The sequence below is a fragment of the Solea solea genome, chromosome 9, assembly GCF_958295425.1.
Source record: "Solea solea chromosome 9, fSolSol10.1, whole genome shotgun sequence".
Classification (NCBI taxonomy): Eukaryota; Metazoa; Chordata; class Actinopteri; order Pleuronectiformes; family Soleidae; genus Solea; species Solea solea.
Genome location: NC_081142.1, coordinates 3,655,377 through 3,678,430, shown reverse-complemented (window position 1 = coordinate 3,678,430; position 23,054 = coordinate 3,655,377). Strand labels below are relative to the sequence as shown.

Below are 23,054 nucleotides of genomic sequence, written 5' to 3'. Positions count from 1 at the left end.
ATGGATTATACAATTTATGCAAAACACTATGTTGAACTGGCAAGAAATGTTTGGGATACACACTCAACACTACTATGACACCAAACGGTCTTAATGATGATTTCAGTTTAAAATGTTCATTGAGTTCAGATGATCAGTTAAAGGAGTCTTAGGCTGATTGTGCTGGGGACGTTGGTGATTGGTACCTGCTTCTGATTGGACCCACCTTCAGCTGTAGACTTCCTCTGCCCTTGTGTGTTGTGACAAGTGGAACCTGCACATTTTTACAAACACTCTGGTGAAGACGTTTGTGATGGGAGTCAAAATCAACCACATAAATGTGAGTATTTTGTCCTTGTCCACTTTTTCTTTCTTTTTTTTTTGCAAGGTTGGTGTTTCCATCACCAGTTTTTTATATTGCGATATTTAGGTTTTACACATGTCTAAGGGTAAGTGAAACCCCTAGAAATGTCATGTAGTAGGGAACTTCATAACAGCATCCTTTCTGATAGGAATCAAAGTTGCAAGGGCATTTTAAAGGCCACTGCACACTTTTATCCACTAGAAAGACACTCTTTTAGAAACAATCCATTTTATTTTATTTATATTTTTCTTCAGTATCACAGTACACGTTCTCATGTTTTTACAACTCTAGAGGGAACTTTAGCGTGTGGCGTTTTTGTCCATTAGGGCACCAGGAGGAGCGATTGCCTCGAGGCCCCCCCTGTACATGGCACTGGATTGTACACTTATAGAAACATATTTAATTTATTGCCAATAAACCTTCTTGAATGCTACACACTGGACCTATAAAGTATATAGTATATAAGTATAACCAAATTGATTAATTTGATACTAAACACAAATAATTTAACACATGCAGACACATTGTCACACAAACAAAGGCACCAGTGTTTTCCATTCGCAAGAAAGTCGATTACGTCACAAGTATTTGTGCACCTGGGGGAAATTTTGAAAGTACTAACCTGCTCCACATTCTGACTAATCAGCATTCAGGAAACTGTCAGCGTCAGTGGAGAGAGACGGGACTGGCCCCGCCCTCCTCCTGGCCCCGCCCTCTCCGGGAAACTTTGTTTCGGGCAAACAGGACTGGCATTTATTATTGAGAAAACCTCACACTCAGTCAGTTGTCGTGTCCAAGTTCTCTTGAGTGTAAACACGTGGAAATGGCGAGGCGTAACGGGCGTCAGCGGGGTCAACTGCCCACCTGTTACTATGAGGGTTACCTGGAGAAGAGGTCGTTCAAAGACAAGGTGAGCTGCTGTTAAACAGGAGAGGTCAGAGATGGGTTTTCTGTGCAAACTCAGTCCAGTCTCTGAATGTAGTGTGTGTATTATCACAGACTAGTTTATTATAATGACGTTGATAATGAATTAGAATATTGAAATGATAATTTAAATTGTTGTGTGTATATCATTTGTCACAGATTGTGTGAATGTTGGCTCTGATTACAACAATCATTCCATTATTTTCCCTGTTGTATGATGTCAGTAACTTTACTTTATGTGACATAAGTGATCAAACAATTTACAGAATAGTTGCTGATTGTATTTATTCAAGTAATCAGTTAGATTATAGTTCGAGCAGTGAATGGCTACTAATATATGAAATGGGCCTGTTGTTATTAGGAATGACTCCATTTCATATTTCTTTATTTTTATTCCTTTAAACAAAAAGTGGTGTCACATCCATTTCAAAATCATAATGCTACTGCTGTGATAACAAATATATAGGTCCCACAAACAGAAATCCTAAAACATGACTCAGTTAAAATGCTGATGCTTCTTTTGATTATATTTTTTTTTCCCAGAAACAAAATGAACACTCCAGTCTTTCTACTTTAACTTTTTTAGCTTTCACTAAGTTCACACTGCTGACATGATTCCTGCAGTGTACTGTAGCAGATGTGCAGCCTTTACTCACATGCTGGTTACATAACAGCAGAGATGTTAATTTTTTAATTAGTGTTTCTGTTGGATCTCCATACATCCATTGATTATTTTTATTCATTTATTTATTTATTACAGTTCAACTGTAAGAGATGTAAACAATAAAATAAAAACCAAGACTGCATTGACAGACAGTCTGCAGTCTAACGCCAACATGAAACAAGTGGAACATTTCTCTGCAAAAACGACAGCAAAGGTCACGACACGCCTCTTTCGTTCCTCATATTGGAGCCTACAGGTGAAAAAATTCAGTGAAGCATGGTAAACAGTTTTCAGCACATGCAGAAGTTGCGCTGAGGTAAACAAGTGCAATACAACTCTATCCAATACAGGAAAAAAAGCATCAAATTGGCACAGGTGTCGTTTTATTCACATTCAGATCAAGCCTCAGTTGAATCAAAGTATTTTACTTCTGCTTTGATAAGAGGTCTTTTTACACGACTGTGGTGTCATTTTGTTCCAAATAATTAACAAACCACTAAACGGGTGCAGTGGTCTGGTTACAGTCTTCATTAACAGCTCTGCAGGTAAATATGGGCTTGGAGCTGTTTTCAGCAGGTGGGGCAGCGTGTCATTATATAGCTTCTTGGAAGTTATGTGGACTTTGACTCCAGACTTTACATGACACTTTTGTCCCAACTGGTCTGACTGCTTTTCAGTTCTCTGTGACATAAAGATAAGGGCAAGTAAAGTACCAGGAACAAAGTGTCAGGGCAGGCTGGCAAAGAATAAATCACTGATAAGTGACTGAACACACTCAGCTCAGCTGAAACTACTTGACATTATAAGGCTAACTCCGATACTGGCCAAAATAACACTAATTTCTTGCTCACAGTGCTGGGAAAGATTTGTCACAACGGCCTCAGCCTCCTCCCCTCCTAAATCACAGTTAAGGGTGTAAAGTGTTATTGTCACTCTCGTACTTATTTGGCTTGGCGTGTTCCCTGTTTGTCACTGAAAATCTGGAGTCAAAGTCCACGTAACTTACAAGAAGCTGCCCCACCTGCAGTCCACGGAGCATCTAAAGAGTGGCGCCATCAGTGCCAAGTCTGATGACAATTCACATCATCATTACCCCTAATGACGCAGTAATGCTTCACTGAACACATTAAACGGTCCTGTAGAGAGCCGCTGCAGTCACGTGACTAGGATAAACAGTATGTGAGGGTTGCAGATGTTTTTGAAAAGGCTTGTTGTGACTATAGGTGGAAAACGTATCGGCACAAACATCTTATCAACAGCTAAGGTGATATTGATATCAGTAGTATGTTGTGATATCTGTATAAATGTGGAGCCATTTCTGATCATTTAGACTTCTCACCATAGAAACTTGAGAGTAGAAATGTCAGCACAGTCTTCCTAAATTTAGATTTACGTAAAAGAAATGAATTAGTCAACCTGTCTATCATCATCAGATTCTCCCCCAGGTCCATCCAGTTCTGGCACTATTCAAAGCAAACACTTATCATATCAAGGTCACATGCACAAATACATGTGTCCTACTTATTTGCCTTGTTATGTTTAGTACACGTTTAATCCCCTTTCTAATTGTCACTTTTTCTAATCCACATCTATGTTTTTCTTCCTGTTCTAACCTGTAATGTTTCCGTGTGTGTGTTTGTGCAGACGTCCCGCAAACTGTGGAGCTGCCTGTGTGGGAACATTCTTTTCTTCTTCAATGACAAAAGAGACGTCGATGTAGGTTATTTGGCCAAAGTTATGACATGCACGATTATAAAACATATACATTTATATTTGTGATTGAGCAAAGCTGGTGTGTGTGTGTGTGTGTGTGTGTGTGTGTGTGTATTTCCTCAGTATGTAGACAGACTGGATGTGAGCGAAGTGATCACCATCGTGGATGACGGCAGCCAGGATCGGAACTTGGATGCAGCCCGGTTCACCATCACCACTAAACAGGGAAACGTCAAATTAACTGTGAGGATCTTTGAGAAAATGTGCCCTTCATATTTTCTTTTACAAGTGTATTGCTCTTTTCACAATCTTTTTTTTTCTATTCATCCTTTTTTTTTCTACAGGCCCCCAATGCAGAGGCCCGTGAGCTGTGGAAGGGCTACATCTTCTCTGTGTCTAAGGTTAGTGATATATGACTCTATAAATAGATTTAATCATTGTTTAAGGTTTGATGCACTTCAATCCATCACTATAGTCACATTGTAAAGAACTGATTAGAACTGAACTTGAAGAACTTCAGTTAGAACTGATTATTCCCCTCAATCTTGTTTTCTTGTTAATGTAAGTGTACCTAATGAAGTGGATATACGTCACTTTAAAACTACTTTGTAAAACAAAATATGACAAATGGATGAACATGAAATAAACGTTTCTGCAGGGGAAGTACAAATGCAACATTACCATGATAATGCAGGAAAGGGAAATAGTTTTATGTGGGAGACCAGCCTCATATTTACCTGATAATTACACTTTCAATTACAGCTGTCGGTGCCCTCCTCCCTCAACCTGCTCCCAGGTCAGTTCCACATGCTGAAAGAGGCAGTCGATCTGGAGAAGGAAAGACAAAAAAAAGCTCCTCAACATGTCATCACCTCCAGGTCCTTTGACAGTTCTGATGCAGACTTGCCATCGTGAGTAATAATGAGTCTTAGAACTAAGTTACTATGAAGCAATGAAACAAAAACAAAAAATACAAACTCTACCAGTGAAATCTGATGCAGTGATGTGTGTATTTTCTCTCTGCTTTGTGCGGGACGACAGTTGTTACCACAGCGTGTCCCGGCTGGAGGCAGAACTGCTGCTTGAGAAAGAGAGCAAGAAAGGAAACCTGCTCCTGAGGCCTGGAGGTGCTGGAAACTCCTTCTCCATCACCACCAGACAGGAGGACCATGATGGGTATGCACGCATACGCACACACATATGTGCACACACAGTCTACTCACATGATAAATGTCACTCACTGCCTCTCTCGGTCTCTCGCAGTGCTATATTCAGACACTACCGTGTGTCACGTACACATGACGGGGGCTTTGCCATCGCTCTGGAGAACCCTGTAAGTGTTTAAGTGATAGTTCAGGTGTTTTTGAAGTGGGGTTATATGAGGTACTGACACATAATGGACACTCGCCATCAATGAAAACATGTCTGCCAGTGGAGTCTCAAGGAAAACTTAATAAAAGTAAATCTATACCTGCTTTAGTCTGTGATGTGTTTGCTGCTTTCCTGCACCAAAGTTCATAGAGAAAATCTGCAGTTTAAGCTCGCAGGGACACAGGAGCTGCTGGTTCGTTGCTGCCTCATTTGTTATGTTTCAGATACTGAAGTCACACAATAACACATATAAACTCACTGATAGAAGCAACAGTGATCAATAATTGCTGTGTCCTGCGATGTAAAATCTCTTATTTTCTGTATCGGTGTGAGGAGAGCGTGGTTTTCCAAAGTGCCACAAACTTTGGTTTCTAGTCATGCAAACCTATTTTGTAAGCTCTCAGTGTTATTTAAAGTTAGTTTTTCCTTGTGTCCCCGCTTGCAGACATGTCTGATACGCTGCTTCTCAAGGTTTGAGACGTGTACATTAATGACTTGATAGAAATTCTGCTGTGCGTAACTTCTGTAACCCAGCTCCAGTTGCATACATGATGGTGAAGATCGGGGTTAGTTTAGAACAAGTCATACTTGATTGTTTTTTATCGTAAATGGCAGAGTAAATACAACAAGTGTTTCCGGGGTGGAAGCAGGTCAAACAACAACAATGACGGGAAACCTGAGGAGTGTGTCTGTCATGACTCACTGCTCACATGAAGTGACGTCTCCACGAGCGTGCATGCAAAATGTTCTGGCACATGATTTCATTCTTTGCCCCAATTAAACTATTAATGTTGGGGTTAATGACTAGTACAATGTATATGTAGGTTAAAAAAAACATGGTTTTGTTTGTGGAGTGAGTTCTAATGCATGCTTTCATCCATGCAGGTCCCATGTGCCACGCTGCAAGATGTGGTCAACTACTTGGTAGAGAAAACGGACCGAGTTCTGATTCCTCTCATCTTTGAGGAACAGTATGAGAAAAACATCAGTACGTAAAAAGACATATTCATCTTCTCTTTTACATTTGTTCTAGTGTCATTATTCCACATCACACAGCACTGGTGTAAGTTGTGGCTCTGCTTTTTCTCCTTTTTTTTTTTTTTACAGTTTTTATTCAGTCTAACAACGAGAACGGAGAAATAAGTGTTCAACAAGCCCTGCCAAACATCGTTCCACCAAAGGTCGTTCTGCCAAACATCGTTCCACCAAAGGTCGTTCCACCAAAGGTCGTTCCGCCAAAGGTCGTTCCACCAAACATCGTTCCACCAAACATCGTTCCACCAAAGGTCGTTCCATCAAACATCGTTCCGTCAAACATCGTTCCACCAAAGGTCGTCCCACCAAAGGTCCCGCCAAGTTTGCCTCCCAAACCAGGTACTTTAAGAGTTAATACAAAAACACACAAAAAACACATTCAGCCACTACAGAGATAACACACTCCTCGTCAGACAAGTTTTCTCTGGCCCTTAAATATGTCAAGTATGCAGGTGAAAAATAAAAAGGGTCCCCTTTCACCTGCAATTTGACTTTTCCCAAGTCGCACTGATGCAAAATAGATGACCCAGTTCAATTGTTGGTGTCATAATTAAAATTTTCAGAAATATGCAGAAAAGTGACGACATGATGCATCATCTGCTATTTCATTTAAGACGTGGAGTGTTAAACGATCTTATTCTGAATTGGATTATTTCATGTAATGAACATTGAGCTTTGTAACATTTAAGGAGAAAACTTTTTTTTAGATTTATAGCAATTTACATGAACATCAAAATCTAACGTCTTAGTCTGAATATTTTCAGTGCCTTACCTACAGCATGATTGATCAGATAAATACAGTAGTCTACTGTAAATAAGACACTTCACGTAAACAGCACTTCAATCCAGATTATGGTCTGTAACATGTAAACAGGAGTACATGAATGGGATATTCTTTGAACATCATATTCAAATATCTTATTTGGAATAAGGATTATACATCTGGATTATTGATGTAAATGTTAACATTGCCAACAATAATCTGTGTATTGATCTGTTTAAAACACTAGTGTAAATCTTAATCCATGTAAAGTAATACTTGGTTTAAGCAATAACTAGATTAAGTCCTGGAGTATTTTAATTTTAGTTGTATATGCTGACACAGTTGAGGGTTTCGCAGTAGACCCATAATGTGAATAACATTTTGCTCCGAATGAGGTCAGATGATTGTGCATGTGAACAAAGTCAGTGTAAGAACAGTGTAAAGGTACAATTGCATTGTGTGAGCACACTCACTCACAGTCACAGCTACAAATGCCTTCAGAGTTTAGTTCTATGACTTAAATAAACCAGCAAATCTGCAGCAGTGATTCATCGACATTAAGACAAGTTCTCTTGTCTGCATTTAACTCTGGCTCTATGAAAGCACAAAAGCGTTTTTTATTTTATAAAATAAACTGAGGTTTTATTATTGACTCAGCATTACATTTGTTTTCTTTTGCAGTTGGGTTAAAAATACCAACAACAGAAGAAGCACTGACACCAGTTTCGGAGCCTGTAAACGAGTGTGAGTTAAACTCTCAGTCACTCTCTGGATTTTCCCTCTTGCAAACAAACAGGTTTGACTCCATTTTTTACTTGTTGCTAACTCACGTCTCTGTTCAAACAGTTGGACAGACAAACAGAAGCACGGAGGACTCAGCACTTCAACGTAATTTCCATTATTTAATCTTTCATCTCAGAATAACATTCCTTTTACCCACTGTATGACTAAAATCACGTTGTTTTTCCTCAATCGACAGCACTAAGGAAAACTCCAACCATTAAACCTCCAGTTCCTGCTCCTCGCAAATCACTTTCTGGAGCTCCGGCTCCTTCCGTCGCCTCCTACACAAACATAGAGCAGAGAATGAGGTTGCACACGGATCCTTTTGAACAGAGTGAGTCCATCTGTGGAGCTGTCGTGATCATGAAACTTTCATTTAATTGTCTTTTCATTTTATGCTGCAGTTGAAAGCTTAATCAGAGTTTAACCTAACAAATACCAAAGGCATTTACTGGCATCGCAGTTCACAGCACAAAAAGAAAACAACTGTGACAGCTGCTGGCAGTTTTCCCAAACTTAAGAACATCATGGCCTATTTTACATTCTTAACTTAACTCTTCTGCACCCACCAAAACCTTTTAGTCATAACTTCAACACATGCATTTTCCTTTTTACACTTAAAAGCACACAAAAACTGACAAAAGTGTTACAAAAGCATGACTTAAAAACCAAATTAAGGTCAGTACCAACTTGCAAAAAGAAAGTTTTTTTAAGCAGACATTTACAATTATCCCAATATTGTGAAGTACAATTGTGTTTTGGTCAGAATAATCATGACATCAACAATGTCATTGTTCAATGTCTACTTATTTAAACCATAGCTCATAAATAAATAATGGAAGCCAACCTGAAAGTAACAATACACTGAATAGCCACCAGGGGGCAATTCTGCTCTCTGCAAAAATATCTCTATTTGACTGGAGGTCTATGGGAAAAGCAGCCTACTTCTCACTTTTATAATGTTGGTAAAAAGGAGTTAATACTCTGTAATGATAGTATTGACTCTTCTTCAATAGAACATGCTGTCAATTTTATAAATGATGTTGTCATTTAGAGGGAAATAGATGATAAATGAGAGATGTGAGTGGACGCAAGTGTAATTGAGAACTGGTATTGTCCAGTAGATGCCTGGTCGCAGGTCGTGTCTGTGAGCCTAGAAAATCATCATCGTGGCACCGACCAAATGTCAAGGCTTTACGTTTGTGATGTTATTGTAACGACCGGTTGCTAAGTGGTTAAAACTAATGTTTGTCTCTGTGTGTCTGCTTTCTGTTACAGCTATATCACAGCTGAAACTTATGTTTGAACAGAGCGCAAAGTGACGGGAATGCATGAACCATCTGTGACTCTCAGCCTCAGCAACTGACTCAGACCCGTTCAGTCACCTCAGAGACTGAGTCTGCAAGATGACCAACACACCGAGACGGAGAGGAGCTGGTTTCCTCTCAAACGTCGATCTCCACCTCTTCACTGGCTTCCTGTCAGCAGAAAGGCTTCTCTGAGGCTTAACACTTTATCGACTCAGCCTTCTCTGACACTCGTTAGCATTAATCACCTGTAAAGAGGGTTGTTCATGTCCCATTATCTTCACCGTGTTTATTTACCTTCATCTTTGACAGCGGTGTCTCTTATTCACTGATTCTTTTGTAGGTATCATTGTATATACTGTATAATTTAATATTTTCTTATGGAACTATAATGTCTGTATTCTGCCTCATAGGCATGTGATGTAAATATATATATATATATATATATACACATGTACTGTACATACAAGTTAACATTGCGAAATACTTTTCTTTTTATGAGCCGTGTTTTAATATAGGCAAATTCACAGAAATGAGCTACATCCTGGAGGCAAGTGTAGTGAAACTTTTACTTTGCTTCCGTTACATCAGACGCTTCTGAAGAAGTGACTTTAAGTATGTGTTAACCAGTCGGTCAGGTTTATAATGTACTCTGCTCTCTTGGTTGCAATGAAATATGTTTTTTTCTTTGTTGAAAATGACGACAGTGAACAAATTGTTCTCACTCCTTTATTACCTCAATGGCGGATTATAGTGGAAAGAAAAATTCAACTTTGTACAATAAAATGTGACATGTGAAATAAAGCTAATGTACGTAATTCTCAGCTGGACGCTTCTTCAAAGCATTGCAGGCTACAGTTATGCATTCAGAGGGAGCAACATGGAAAAGTGAGACTGACATGGACGCTACTCGGGGGTTACATGGTGCACAACTAATTTCAAAAATGTCAGTTAACAATGTTCAGGGTTCACACTTTAGTTTCTCATCAAGTTGACAAACTAAACATCGGATTAACTCTCATATCATTTGTTAGCTGGAGCTACTGGAAAGCTAGTTGTTATTCTACAGAGAGCCCACGACTCTCATCTCTCCGTAGATGAAGTTGTGTTATTGGGTTTTCGACACACACATACTAAACATACAAGCCTTAGAGTGCAGTCAGGCGAATATAATGTATGGAGTATAGCCACTTCCATCGTCACATGACTCGTTTAACACAAAAGCTGCATTTCCACCAAGTAGAACAGAACAGTTCAGCTCACCACAGCCCACTGTGGAACAGAAAACACTGATGTGGCTTGTGTTTCCACTGCAGGGTTTGTGGGCTGAATGACAATCGCCATGTCAGCTACATAAACGTGATAACATCTCAGTACAACAGTTGTCTTCCATGTCATAATGCACAACACATGGAAAAGGTTTTCCCTATTTCAGTCTGTTTTATTAACTCAGAAGAGTTGACTGTCAATCAACAGACTGCAGTGCATCTACCTCCACTGTTAAAGGTGCTGGACCACTGCGATAAGTGAACCAACAAGAAGGCTGCTTTAAATGGACGGTAGAGATCGGTCATGTAGTTGCTACCCTTCAACAACAAATATGTGCATAATGTGCTCAACTGAACTGTATCCCTCGGTGGAAATGATGCTTCTCAGAACCTCAGCAGGAGGTTTAAGGCTCCAGAGAAAAGTGTGTGTCCTCACTACAACGTGAAAATGCAGTTAACACCATAAAGTATTGGCAAGAATTAAAATACGACGTCCCTAACGGGTGCAGTTCATCTCATATGATCCTTAATGAGTCCTGATTCAGTGATGGACTACATTCTGTTGAGCAGCAGGGTCTAAGAGCAGGTTATTCTTTGAGTAATATACTGTATATGGATTCAGTCGGCGATGATTACCACTAAGCTACGATAGGTTATACTGACACTGACACAATACATTGTTCTTAAATTGGAAAAAAGGAGACCAATTGCTGTTACGGAAAATTAGCAGGTTGGTACAGATAATATTAAAGATTTGGCCTGGTCAGAGTGGAAATGACAATGAAGGCACAGGGAGAGAGAGAGAGAGCAGACAGGTGAGGGCTCGAACCTGCGCCTGCAGCCTGCTGCGTGACAGTACGACTGATAGATTTGGTGATGAAAGGAAGGAGGGAATGATGAAAGGGCAGCGGCCAGCGCTAAATCTTTGCTCAAGCAGCAGTGCGACAGTGCTAAATAAATGAAGAGAGAGGTAAACTAGTAAGAATACACCTAATGTGCCCCAAGCAATCACAACAGCCAGAGTGGTACAGATGAAGACTTCTGAGTGTGTGGATGACTCATTCGTTCCCTTTACCATTTGTTGTTGTCATGCAACACATACATGAGGAACGGGCTTGACCATCATACTCCATACTTCCATGATATGGCTGCGAGCAGTCACAGCAGAGCAGATGCTCTGCGGTGAGTGACTGCGGTCAGACACAGCTGGTGAGTGTCCAGCAGGCAGAGTGGATGGATCTATGTAAGGCTGGCGTTGGAGCTGCTGGTGCCGCTGTTCCTCCTCTGGCCGCTTTGCACCCCGCTGGGCACCTGCAGGCCCGTCACGACTGAGAAAGTGCCGTTCCAAACCTGCAGGGGGCAGCACAAAGTTCTCAGTTCTCCAAACAGAAAGACCACAGGAAGCTTGTTGAGGTAACGGACACTGCTGAAGGAACATTTCTCACCATGAAAGCTGGAATCACAGGCTGTGGGAACTTGGTTTTGAAGGTGTGCATCAGCTGCTTAGTTTTGGCATCGTAGAAAGACAATAAACCTGGAGCCAACATAGACGACAAATCACTCACACAAAGTTAAAATAACTATGGCTTAGATCTGCCTAAAGAATCGTAAACAGAAGACTAAAGAGGAACTTTTTTAGGTTTATAAAGTGACAAAATACAGACAAATCCACACAGTAGCATCATTTTACGCAACACTGAGTTACAGCAGAATATCTCTAACTATCTCCAGTATCAGTGACAGATTTAAATGCTTCACACGAAGAACTGAGCACAATCATTACTCTCAGTTTTACTTCACTTTGTATTCACCCTACCTTCATCATAGTTGACGTAGATGCCTATACGGCTTGGGATCGGACAGTCCAGTGTTCGAGCCTTGTTGTTGTGCTTGGCTGTGAGGCTCTGCTGCAGCCAGTTGTTCAGATGGATGCACCAGGAGGCGCTGGATTTCCCCAGCTGGTCAAATCGACCGAGGGTCCGCAGGGCGACCCCAACAGCGAAGGCCTTGCTCTCCTTGTCGAATCGCACCTCCCAGTACTGCTGGCCAGCATCAATCGTGGTGTCAGCTGCAACGAGACGACAGCCAAGACGATAAACGTATGGAATTACACAGCTGTGCCGTGATTATACAACATTTAAGAAGAATATCTCCTCAAGTTGAGTCCATTCTTACCCAGCACTGTGTAGGACTCTGCTGTAAACCTGTCTCTGCCTGGCCGAGCGGTTGGTCCTCTCTTAGGAGACATGAGGGCTGACCTTGTTATAAACAACAATAGGGATTTATTCATAATGGCAGCAGTGACACAACCGCAGGGCTAATAAGTCGGTCTGTGTCAAAGGGGTAAGTAAAGAGGGTGTGAAAGAGCAGCACAGGTCCTCCAGCTTCACGTGCCACAGCTTTACTGACACTAATTACTGCTCTTCTTCCTTAATTACAGGCATGTGCGATGTAAAATGACTATTATTACAAACAGAGATTTAAAAACAGACAGATTATAATTGAAAATAATAGAGAGATAGATTATAATAGAAAATAAAAAGTCCCCAAGAATTTGACCCAAAACCATTTATATATTGTTGGTCCTACAACTGTATTCAGGGTGTTCAGTGCACAGCTGCCAGACAGTGTAGAGAGAGAGGAAAAAAAACAACAGAATGCATCATGTTCCCTATGACTGAATAATAATCAACACTATGGTCAGTATATGTGAATAAGGCACAGATGGATGAATGGCTATGACTGAATAATACAAGCTCAAAAAGTTTGAAATGTACATTCTTACAACCTTGCCGGAGAGTGCATTGGGGAGTTGATTCGGTTCTTCTCTTTGCGGATCTCCTGCACCTTCCCTCCACTGCTGTCCCACTCCACGCTCAAGTCCTCCACCTTTAGGTTCTGGTGGGCTGAAGCAGCGTCCAGTTTGAAGGTGAAAGCTAGAAACCAAACAGGAAGCAAACGTTTTACTTCTCACCACATCTAATTCAATCTTTTCAAGTAGAAGAGGGCAGGATCGTGCAAATAAGCGCATGACAGATGTTCTCTCTTGAAATACTCACATGATTTTGACATGTGTTTAATTCTGTTTATTGTCAGACTCTTTTTAAGACTCTTTTAAGTTATTGAAGGTTTTGCTGTAAGAAGTTGTAGCTCGTGCTGAAGTTGTGAACCTTCCCACTGAAGGGATCTGGAGGCAGAGTAGTTGTAATAAAAGAGCTAATAGGAGAACCCTCGCTCTCTGAACTGTGCTATGTTTGGTCCAGGTCTTTCATCACAGGCCAGATTACGTCAAGGCTTAAAATCAGAGCCCAGAGGAGATGCAGAATTCTGAAGTCTCTCAATCACATCACATAACGCTGAAAATATTGATGGAATTAATCTTCACCCTACCAACTGAACCATTAAATGCCATTCTTAATGTTCCATGTTCCAGTGTGAACGGACTGATGTGCATGCCCAGTATCCTCACCGTGGGTTTCCAGTGTAACTGGCTCAGAGAACTCTCCCGCCACAGCCTTGTTACACGCTCTCACTCTGAACGTCATGTAACGAGTGTCAAATCGCAGACCTGACAATAAAGAACATGGAATTATCCTTTAGAAATCATCTTCATCAACATTCAGACAACAAGTAGCAAAACTCTTCTCAAGATCTTCCTCCTACCCGTCAGTGTGTGTTCCATCTCTCGTATCCCCTCCAACACCATCCAGGGGTAGTCCTCTCTGATGCGTGGTGGACCCTCATGGTTTGTCCGTCGATGTTCCAGTATGTAGTGGTCTATCTTACTGTCAGGCTCTGGTAAGGTCCACACTACAGTCACCGTGTTGTCACACACCTGGCACTCAGACACTTGGATCTCTGGAGTGGCAGGAACTGAATGTGACAGAGTATAAATGGCATTTCTGTTAGGAGAGTTATCCACACTCATCTCTGAATATTCGTCAAAGGGATATTACACATTTTGCATGAGCTTCAGCTCATTTTTTCTTACACTTTCTGTCAGTTTGAGCTTTCAGACATGAACTCGCTGTCTGTTATCTGAAGCTTTTCTTGCTTTGCTCACTAAGGACATTATCCACATATTCTGGAATCTGGAGTTGTCAGGAAAAGTTCCACAGAATCTGCAGAGTGACATTTGTGAAACTCCTCTAAAAATATCTTACTTGGGAATGAAGAAGGCACCACTCTCACAAAATAACACAGAGAAATAACAATGAAGCTGTTGTTTTAAAGGTAACAACTTGCAAAATTTTGCTTTAAAGAGCACTTTTAAATACTGAAAACTTTTTCATGCATATATCAATTATGTCCCCATTTTAGCCTCATCTTATTGGCCCTATACACTGTTGTTTGGCCATTTATGTAAATAAAAACCTATGTAAAACTTATCACTAAGCATTATATAAACTGCTACGAGGACAAATGTACTGCATTTTTTTTGCCATGTGGGGGCAGAAAACCCATAGACCAACCTAGAGTTGTACTGTGCTAAACAAATGCATTAGACCACCACCCACCGGCACAGCTGCCCTAAATTAACAGCATTGGTAATAATTAAAATCATTTTTTTATGTTTCTGTGAAGGTTAATAAACTAGTTTGTAGAAGATTTCTAAAATATTTATTAAGTGATCTTGTTTTTATGACCGGTGGTCTAATAGTTTTATGAAGCACTGTACATTCTCACATTAAAAGTTGTTACAGCTACCATGGTAAGTGTCTATGTTTATATGAAGTAGACAGAAAGCAACATTAGTTTGTGACAATAAGACAAACACTCTTTGCTTTGGTTTCTCTCAGTTTTTGTAAGCAAAAGTTCAAGCTTCAGCTTTCATTTGTCATCTGGTTCTAAAGAACTGTGGTGGTTTTATCGGGACTTTTCAACCACGTGCAATGAGACAATGCCCTCCAATAAATGCATGGGCTGTAAAACCACACTTATGAGGTTAACAAGTCACACAGGCACACAGCAGAGCTGCGAGACCAATCTCTGTGGTTTCATCACTGTGAGAAAGAGCATTCATGGCTATGACATGAAGCTCATGTCATTTGATTAATCTATATATACACAGTGATGATTAGTGGAGCAAATAAAAGCCTTTTTGACAGTGAGGGCAACATGACAGAGAAACAGAGGACTGTGAAAAAAAGCCATGACGTCAGAGGTTAATGTCTGCGCAATGTTTGCTAATGATTTATTACTTCACATTCGTCAGTGACAGTTAAACGACACTAATTCGCTCCCATTTTGAACTATGGCCCAGTTACATTTGTCAAAGGCTGAAAATGTTTAAAATACTGTAGAGTTGTCAGTTTAATTGTGATATTTATGTATATTATATTATATACAATGAATAAAATAAAATGAGCTTCTACTTGTCACTTCATGTAGGACGTCAATAAACATTTTCATTAGGAGTTAGCCATCTGAATCGCTAGTTTCAGCTCTCCTTGAAGCACATGTAAATTATCTTTTTTAAAGAAAATGGACAATAAAGCACAGCACATACAGTTAAACCAGAAGTTTACATACACTCTATAAAAAGACACATATGCTTTTTTTCTCACTGTCTGACATGAAATCAGACAATCACTTTTCCTGTTTTAGGTCCGTTAGGATTACCAAAATTATATCTATTTGCTAAATGCCAGAATAATAAGAGAAGGATTTTTTAGACAATTTTTTATTACTTTCTTCAAAGTCAGAAATTTACATCCACTAAGATAATTATGCCTTTAAACTATTTGGGAAAGCCCAAATGAAGATGTCATGTCTTTGGAAGCTTCTGATAGGTTTATTGACAACATTTGAGTTAATTAGAGACACACCTGTGGATGTATTTTAAGGCACACTTGAAACACACTGCTTCTTTGTGTAACATCATGGGAAATTCAAAAGAAGACATGACATCTTCATTTGAGATTTCCCAAATTGTTTAAAGGCATCATAATCTTAGTGAATGTAAACTTCTGACTTGAAAATAATAAAAAAATGTCTAAAAAAAATCCTTCTCTCATTATTCTGACATTTAGCAAATAGAAATAATTTTGGTAATCCTAACGGACCTAAAACAGGAAAAGTGATTGTCTGATTTCATGTGAGACAGTGAGAACACTATTTTTCTATAGTGTATGTAAACTTCTGGTTTCAACTGTATGAGACACCAGTGTGATTGACAGCTGGTATCATTTAATAGTCACCTGGCTGCAGGTGATGTCTGTGAATTTCCAATTGCAAAACCTCAACATGGTGCCAGTCAAACTGCGAGTCTCAAGGTTTGTATGTCAATAATGGTTCCTGTTTTGATCTGTCACAAAAAGCGGCAGTAGCGTGGTAGTAGTGAGTCATAAGGTTCCAGTAAGAAAATGACATGATAGATAATGGGAAGCTGTTATCTTCATTGTTTTGCATAAGAAATAAAAAAGGATGTCTCTTGGCCTTACCCAGTGGCAAAGGGAATGACGAAAGTGTGAAAGCAATGTCTTAGCAGGGACCAACATAAACACAGGTGGTGTTGTTTTTCTATCACAATTAAACCAAATTTACACCAAAATGTTGTTCATTTCACCTTTAACATTAGTCTTTGTAGAGGTATTCAATCTCCAGGCACATTTCTGATGTGCAAAGTTATTACCACAACTATTACCACACTTCACTTTCTGAAATCATAGGTTAAGTTTTGCAGAGAAATGTATGCGTTCAAGTTGCATCTTCAGCCGTCATGTGTATATATATATATATATAGGGGCAGCCCGTGGCCAAGTGGAAAGGGAACTTGACCCCGGAGGGTCGCCGGTTCAAATCCCCACCCGGCCAAAAAGGGCTGGGGTACCCCTGAGCAAGGTACCCAACCCCCAATGCTCCCCGAGCGCTACTCAGTGTGGCAGCCCACTGCTCCTAATTCAAGGATGGGTCAAAATGCAGAGGAATACTTTCCCTAAGGGGATTATTAAAACTTTAAAAAAAAATAAAAAAAATATATATATATATATATATATATATCCCAGTAAATAACAAGCACAGTTCTGGTGTTAATTTGCGTCACACTGTGAGAAATTATTCAATTTCTATCCGTGTCTGTGCAGTAGAAGTGGAGCAGACCTGGCAGAAACTTGAGTCCCTGCAACATCTCCCTCTCCTGGCTGAAATCCACCATCAAGTGACTCATGTTGTCACTGGCTTTAGCCTTCAGGGAGAGGCGAAAGGCTGGAGCCATTGTCACACTGCAGACAAAGAGATGCACAGACAGAGAGAGAGAGAGAGACACAAACACACGAGGTAGAAACAAGCGTGGTGAATTATTCAACTGAATCTGAGGCAGGGGGAGAAAACTGGTGGTTCTAGTGCTCATCACTAAGGCTACATCCACACTACTACCTTTTCATTTCAGAATGACATCAAATCAAAGTAAACCCGCCTAATAAATGCACATCATACAGCCATTCAGGTAAACCAGGCATGTGCATGCTGATGTAAACAGGAAGCTGATTCTCTCCTGTGCAGTTGCTTAGTATCCGAAAAATACAACTGAAGAAAAACAACACTGACGTAAAGTAAGAACAAGCATTTCCTTTTATTAGACGAGGTGAAATTGAGCTTTTCATTCAAAGCTGATTGTCGATGAGGAACTGAATGTGGGCAACTAAAGGTCTACATTTGTGTTGGTCCAGTAGGGCTGGGCAATAATACAATAACAATATTATGAATCAGAATATAATTTTCTTCAATATTAGTATAAGAAAGATATGGATTTAATGTAAAAAAAAAATGGAATGTACTGCCCAGACTAAATTAAGCCCCACACTTTTCTAATGAAAACAAAGCGTTTAAGCTTCCGTTTTCAGTATTCTTAATCACTGGGCACGACAGGTGACTCCCAGGCAGAACTGATCTACGTTTAAATAAGGAGTAATGTGGATGTAGCCACTAGCTAGACTTCTGCTACTATGACTGAACTCATCACCCTCATCAACACTAAGGAGGCAGCGCTACAAATGGAGCAGCTTTCATCCAGGGAAGAGCGGACAGCAGATGGAAGACAGTGGGGAAACAAAAGACAAAATGGACTTGTGTGGAAAGTCTGTCCATAGTGCTCTACAGAATGGGTGCGGTGGCTATTTGAATGCATGCATGCTATACAATGAGATAGCTCATTGGTTACAGGAGGCTATGACAAAGGGGGAGCAAAGGATGGCTGAGTACTATACCTATCCTTAATGTCTTTGGCCGCCTGGAGGAGGAGCAGAGAGGGAAAGGAAAAAGAGAAAGGAGATACGGAGCAAAGAGAAATCTGAGTCCCATCATCACTGGACACAAAAAAGGTTGCAGGTAGCTGTGTGTGTTAAAAACAACTGGTAGTATGACGACACAAAGAGGACAGATTAAAATTGTATATGTGGACACTGATGTTTATCATCACTCATTAAAAATGCAGTAATTAACAGAGAGCAGTGCAGGAGCAGCATCACAACAGCAGTAGCAGGAGCAGAGGAGTTGGTCACTTACCTGAGTGAAACCGTCTGTCTCAGAGGAGCAGAGCGTCTGATTGGCAAACTCCAGCAGCTCCTCTGAACTCTCCAGGGCTTTGGAGCAGGCGCCCAGCTGACTCTGCACAAAACATTCAAGTCCCAGTTAAACATCTGCAAACTCTCTCCAGTTCCTCTACAGTATAATGGAAATATGTTCTCTGCACAGGGTTTGTTTGGAGTTAGCTGCATCATTTGAGCATGTGCCAAAGATCAAGGAGAGAAAGTATTGAAAGTATTTTGACCTCAGAAGGGTCAACACAGCTCATTATTCTCAATGAATGCTATGACGAGGAGCATACAAAACAAACAGCCATTTAGTAACAGAGTTTTAAAATCAGTGATAATAAATGATAATAAGGCTGCAACGATTCAAATCGATGATCAACATTTTCTGCCATTTTTAGCAATTGTTAGTTGCAGCAGTAAATGATAAAGAGCAATAATCAGCCACAGCTTGAGTAGTTCAGATTCAAATCTGTGACTGCCTATATTCATACTGAAATACACAGCAGTAGGTACCTGCAGCTCATAGGTGCGACTGGCTCTCTCCTGTTTGATGCGTGTCAGCATCTTTTCCTTCATCTCGTCCAGAACCGTGTGGAGGGAAGTGAACTCCGACTGCATGTCATCCTGCACTCGGCTAGAGTTTGCCTGGTGACAAAGTAAAAAAAATTAAAAGAAACTCACCTTTTTCCCCGAAATAAAGAAAATATTGATTTTTTTTCCATGTGTGCATCTGTACCTCCAGGTTGTCGAGGCTCTGTTTGAGGGTACAGATGAAATTTGAAATCTCGTCATTCTTCATGGCCAGTGTGTGGGTGATCTTACGCAGAGATTCCTGAGAAGACAAAAATATCACAGTTGGAAATTCAATTGTTTTAATTCAATTATTTTAGACAAAAGAAATCCAGGAGATTACAGTTAAATACTCTTGCAGGTTTCTCTGCCATCCAAACACTAGAGCAGCTCTGCCAGGGATATCAACCAGATTAAAACAACAGTCGGAGTAATACACTACCAATTTAAGGAATATCTTGAGACACGATTTGACCAGATTACATCTTCTTTTTGCAAGTTTATACTTCAGTGGATGTAGAGTCATAAAAACTCATGTTAAAACAAACAGATCAGAATCAAAATACATTTTTTTTTGGTCTCTTAATTGTAGACTAGGTTTACATGGACAGCATAGATTTATAGATTTTATCCTGGTTCAGATAATAGACTGAATTAGACACAGCCATTTATGTTACAAACATTTTCTGACAAGATAAACTTTATTGCCTTGGAGGAAATTTATGTCAGACCAATACAGAAAAAATACAGACAGAAAACATCTAAAGATAACATAGATACTTCACTTGTGCACATAAAAACACACAGAGAGCAAATACAAATCACTCGTACAGACAAACAATAATCACACAGCAACAGTGTGTGTTTATGTCACCCACTGAGCAACACCACTTCCTTTAAAGACCAGATTCAGGCGTAACAACATATTCTTTGCATTAATTATGTATACAACGTAACCAGATGATAATATCCTCTTGTGAGTTAGCACAGCAGTGGATGTAATATAGACATGAGTCACTGAGTCATTATCAGTTGACACTAAACCAGAATATGAATGGGATCTTCTATTGGCAACTTGTGTAAGTGGATTATAACGTAATAGCGTCAATAGTCAAATAACTGGTGTCCATTTCCATCCATGTGCATGACATCACTGCAGCCACCACCCAAAACCTACCTCTCAAGACTGGCTTGTAATCTTGAATAATGTATATTTAAAACTCTGCTTTTGCCTCATTATGTTTCTGGGATTAAGTGTGTGACTACAGACTAATGGTGTGTATTTTTCATTTGTTTTTATTTGAGCATGTTTTTGACTGATGACCTATTTAGAGCATCTTTGAGGATTGTTAAAACCTTGTCTTAGTTAGAATCAGGTGTATATACTGGGCTTATCCATGTAAACACAGTCACGTGTTTGGCTGTGTGGACAGAACAATCAGCTTTATGCTTTCATCTCCCTTTAAAGATGATTACACATGAGTTCTTCAGAGGGGATCAGAGGGGACTAGCTCATGATCAGAGAGAGGACACTTCACGGGCACAAGCATTTATAATTTAATAATGAGGCGCAGCTACTGAACACGGGAAACACACTGGTGTACTGGTGCACATCCTTTTGAAAGCTTATAGATATGCAGAAGAAACATGAACTCATGTTACTCTTGGTACAAAATATATTGTGTATGTTACCAAAGACTTTGGAAAATGTCACTAAGGAATGGATATATATTGAATTGTGAAGACAATAATCTTAAAGGTCTTGTCTGTCCTATTTGGGAGGGTTAGGGTGAAACAACACCATCAAACACATTTATAATTGCTTTAACCCTCTAATGACCATCGTGATAATCAGGCCGCCTGGATTTATTTTGATTTTTATGGCTGTAATATTGTCAGAAAATGTGTAATAAGTGAGTGCTTCTGCTCCTTTTACCAAAATAACTTCCACTTTCAATATTTGGCAGTTATTCAACCGTTTAAGAATATGGTACTGAGAAGCTGACGTCACAAACGTGTGCACTGGTGAATCTTGTTTGTGGTTGGACGATTGTTCTGAGGAAGTCCTGAGGGTCCAGTCCATAGTTTTTGAATTTTCTAGATATCTCAAACAGTCTAGGACTTACAGTAATGAGAAGTACACATGCCAAATCCTGTTGGTGATGACAGGATGGTGACAGGATGGTATCAGAAGGGTTCAAATAAAATTGTTCAGTGTTTTGTAACATGTAGCTCCTTGCTTTACAAAGGCCGCAATCTTGTTTCTATAGTAGCTGTAACGGACAAACCAGCCAGAGTTTGTCCGTTTGTTGATATGAAGCAGAGGCTTACTACAGAAATGAAGAATGACATCCTTTTTGGTATGTCAAGGCCACCATAGAATACTGATTTGCTTTGCTAAAGTCGGGTTCAGGATAGAGTATTTCTCCCAAATCTCACCAGTAGATGTCACTCATGCTTACACACTGGACCTTTAAATTAGATAGTTAAACATTGTGAATTCCTGGAATGACTGGAAAGATGCAGTTTCCCCGTTGAAACACTTCGTGAGTTTAGCAGAATTTAAAGGCCAGTAATAGCGATATTAATCATTTTCTCCATTCACAATTATAACAGTGATACAAAATGATACAAAATTCACCATGACCAACTTATTGAGGGTGCCTTCTATCGTGATAATATTGTATATTGTCCCATTTTAATTGACCACTGCCCTTCATTTCGCTTGCTGTGTCACAATGAAAAGGCTCATTCATAGTAAAGGAGTGTGTTATGTTTATTGATGCGAGAGAAGAGCTGAGCCAAGGCCCGGGTCCCTCCGTGACTGCTACACCAAGTCGTCGGTGGAGCGAACGAGACGAAGCTTGAACCGGACAAAGGTTGATTAAAATATGCACCAAACCTGTGAAACGCGAGCCCGTGCAACATCCACAAACTCCCCGGCTTCTCCCTGCGTCTCCCCCGCCTCCTTCCTTTGTACACTACGCCCTGCTGCTGAAGCAGTTTCTCCCCCATCACAGACACCTGTTCCCCGGTTCCCGCTCACCTTCTGGTCTCCCATCTCGCTGCGCAGACACTACGGCGCCGCCTGAGCCGCAAACACCGCCGCTATTTCGCTTTCGTTCCCGGGTGTATTTTTGGTTTAATGGTACAGCGGAGTTACTGCTGCTGCTGCTGCTGAGGAGCGATGCATCTTCGGACGGACGCCAGCCACCACCAACGCCTTTGGGCCGTTCTACGAAGAGCGCATGCGCCAGAGGAGAATCATGGGAGGTGGTGTTTCCATTGTGCTGCCTTCACGTACCATCGGAGAAATTGAGAACTTAAAAAAGACAGTGGTAGAGGTGGAAAGTAATGAATTACATTTACTCGCATTCCTGTTATTGGGTAAGTTTTTTGTGCACAATTTTAAGTAATTTGACTTTTACTTGTTTTTTTGGAAGTACTGTACTTAACTACATTTTGAATCACATCCAGTACTGAGTAAAAATGTTGACCTGAATTGGCCTGAATGTAAATGATGAGGACAGGTGACAGGTGAATGATAAGAACAGGTGAAAAATGAGGACAGAGGACAGGTGAATGATGTGGACAGATGACAAGTGAATGATGAGGACAGACGACAGGGGAATGATGAGGACAGCTCACAGGTGAATGATGAGGACAGGTGTATGATCATTACTGATGCTGTATACCAGAAATTACATTCAATAGGAATTTTCATAGATCTAAAAAAAACATTTGACACCATCAACCATGATATCTTGATAGCTAAACTG

General features: G+C 40.2%; 2 protein-coding genes across 3 annotated transcripts; one reads left to right on the top strand and one right to left on the bottom strand.

Moving 5' to 3' along the window:
• The first annotated feature begins 1,103 nt into the window (after positions 1 to 1,103).
• On the top strand, positions 1,104 to 9,727 carry LOC131465772 (signal-transducing adaptor protein 1-like). Its single transcript, XM_058638661.1, has 13 exons — positions 1,104 to 1,253; positions 3,576 to 3,647; positions 3,768 to 3,887; positions 3,989 to 4,045; positions 4,407 to 4,555; positions 4,686 to 4,820; positions 4,908 to 4,977; positions 5,901 to 6,003; positions 6,123 to 6,389; positions 7,495 to 7,557; positions 7,660 to 7,701; positions 7,793 to 7,930; positions 8,875 to 9,727. Exons 1-13 carry the CDS (start codon positions 1,167 to 1,169, stop codon positions 8,916 to 8,918), a joined length of 1,347 nt encoding a protein of 448 aa, XP_058494644.1. The 5' UTR covers positions 1,104 to 1,166; the 3' UTR covers positions 8,919 to 9,727.
• On the bottom strand, positions 9,619 to 22,521 carry fsd1 (fibronectin type III and SPRY domain containing 1). Of its 2 annotated transcripts, XM_058638659.1 has the most exons (13): positions 22,322 to 22,521; positions 19,442 to 19,537; positions 19,219 to 19,350; positions 18,677 to 18,778; positions 18,379 to 18,401; positions 17,273 to 17,394; positions 13,835 to 14,044; positions 13,641 to 13,739; positions 12,960 to 13,107; positions 12,347 to 12,429; positions 11,988 to 12,239; positions 11,617 to 11,705; positions 9,619 to 11,521 (listed from the first exon to the last, which is right to left on the bottom strand). In XM_058638659.1, the coding sequence occupies exons 1-13, from the start codon at positions 22,334 to 22,336 to the stop codon at positions 11,411 to 11,413; spliced, it is 1,482 nt and encodes a 493-aa protein (XP_058494642.1). In that variant the 5' UTR covers positions 22,337 to 22,521; the 3' UTR covers positions 9,619 to 11,410. The 2 variants fall into 2 exon arrangements, with proteins under 2 accessions (XP_058494642.1, XP_058494643.1); XM_058638660.1 differs by lacking the exons at positions 18,379 to 18,401; positions 19,442 to 19,537; positions 22,322 to 22,521 and having other exon boundaries at positions 19,219 to 19,352.
• Positions 22,522 to 23,054: the final 533 nt, after the last annotated feature.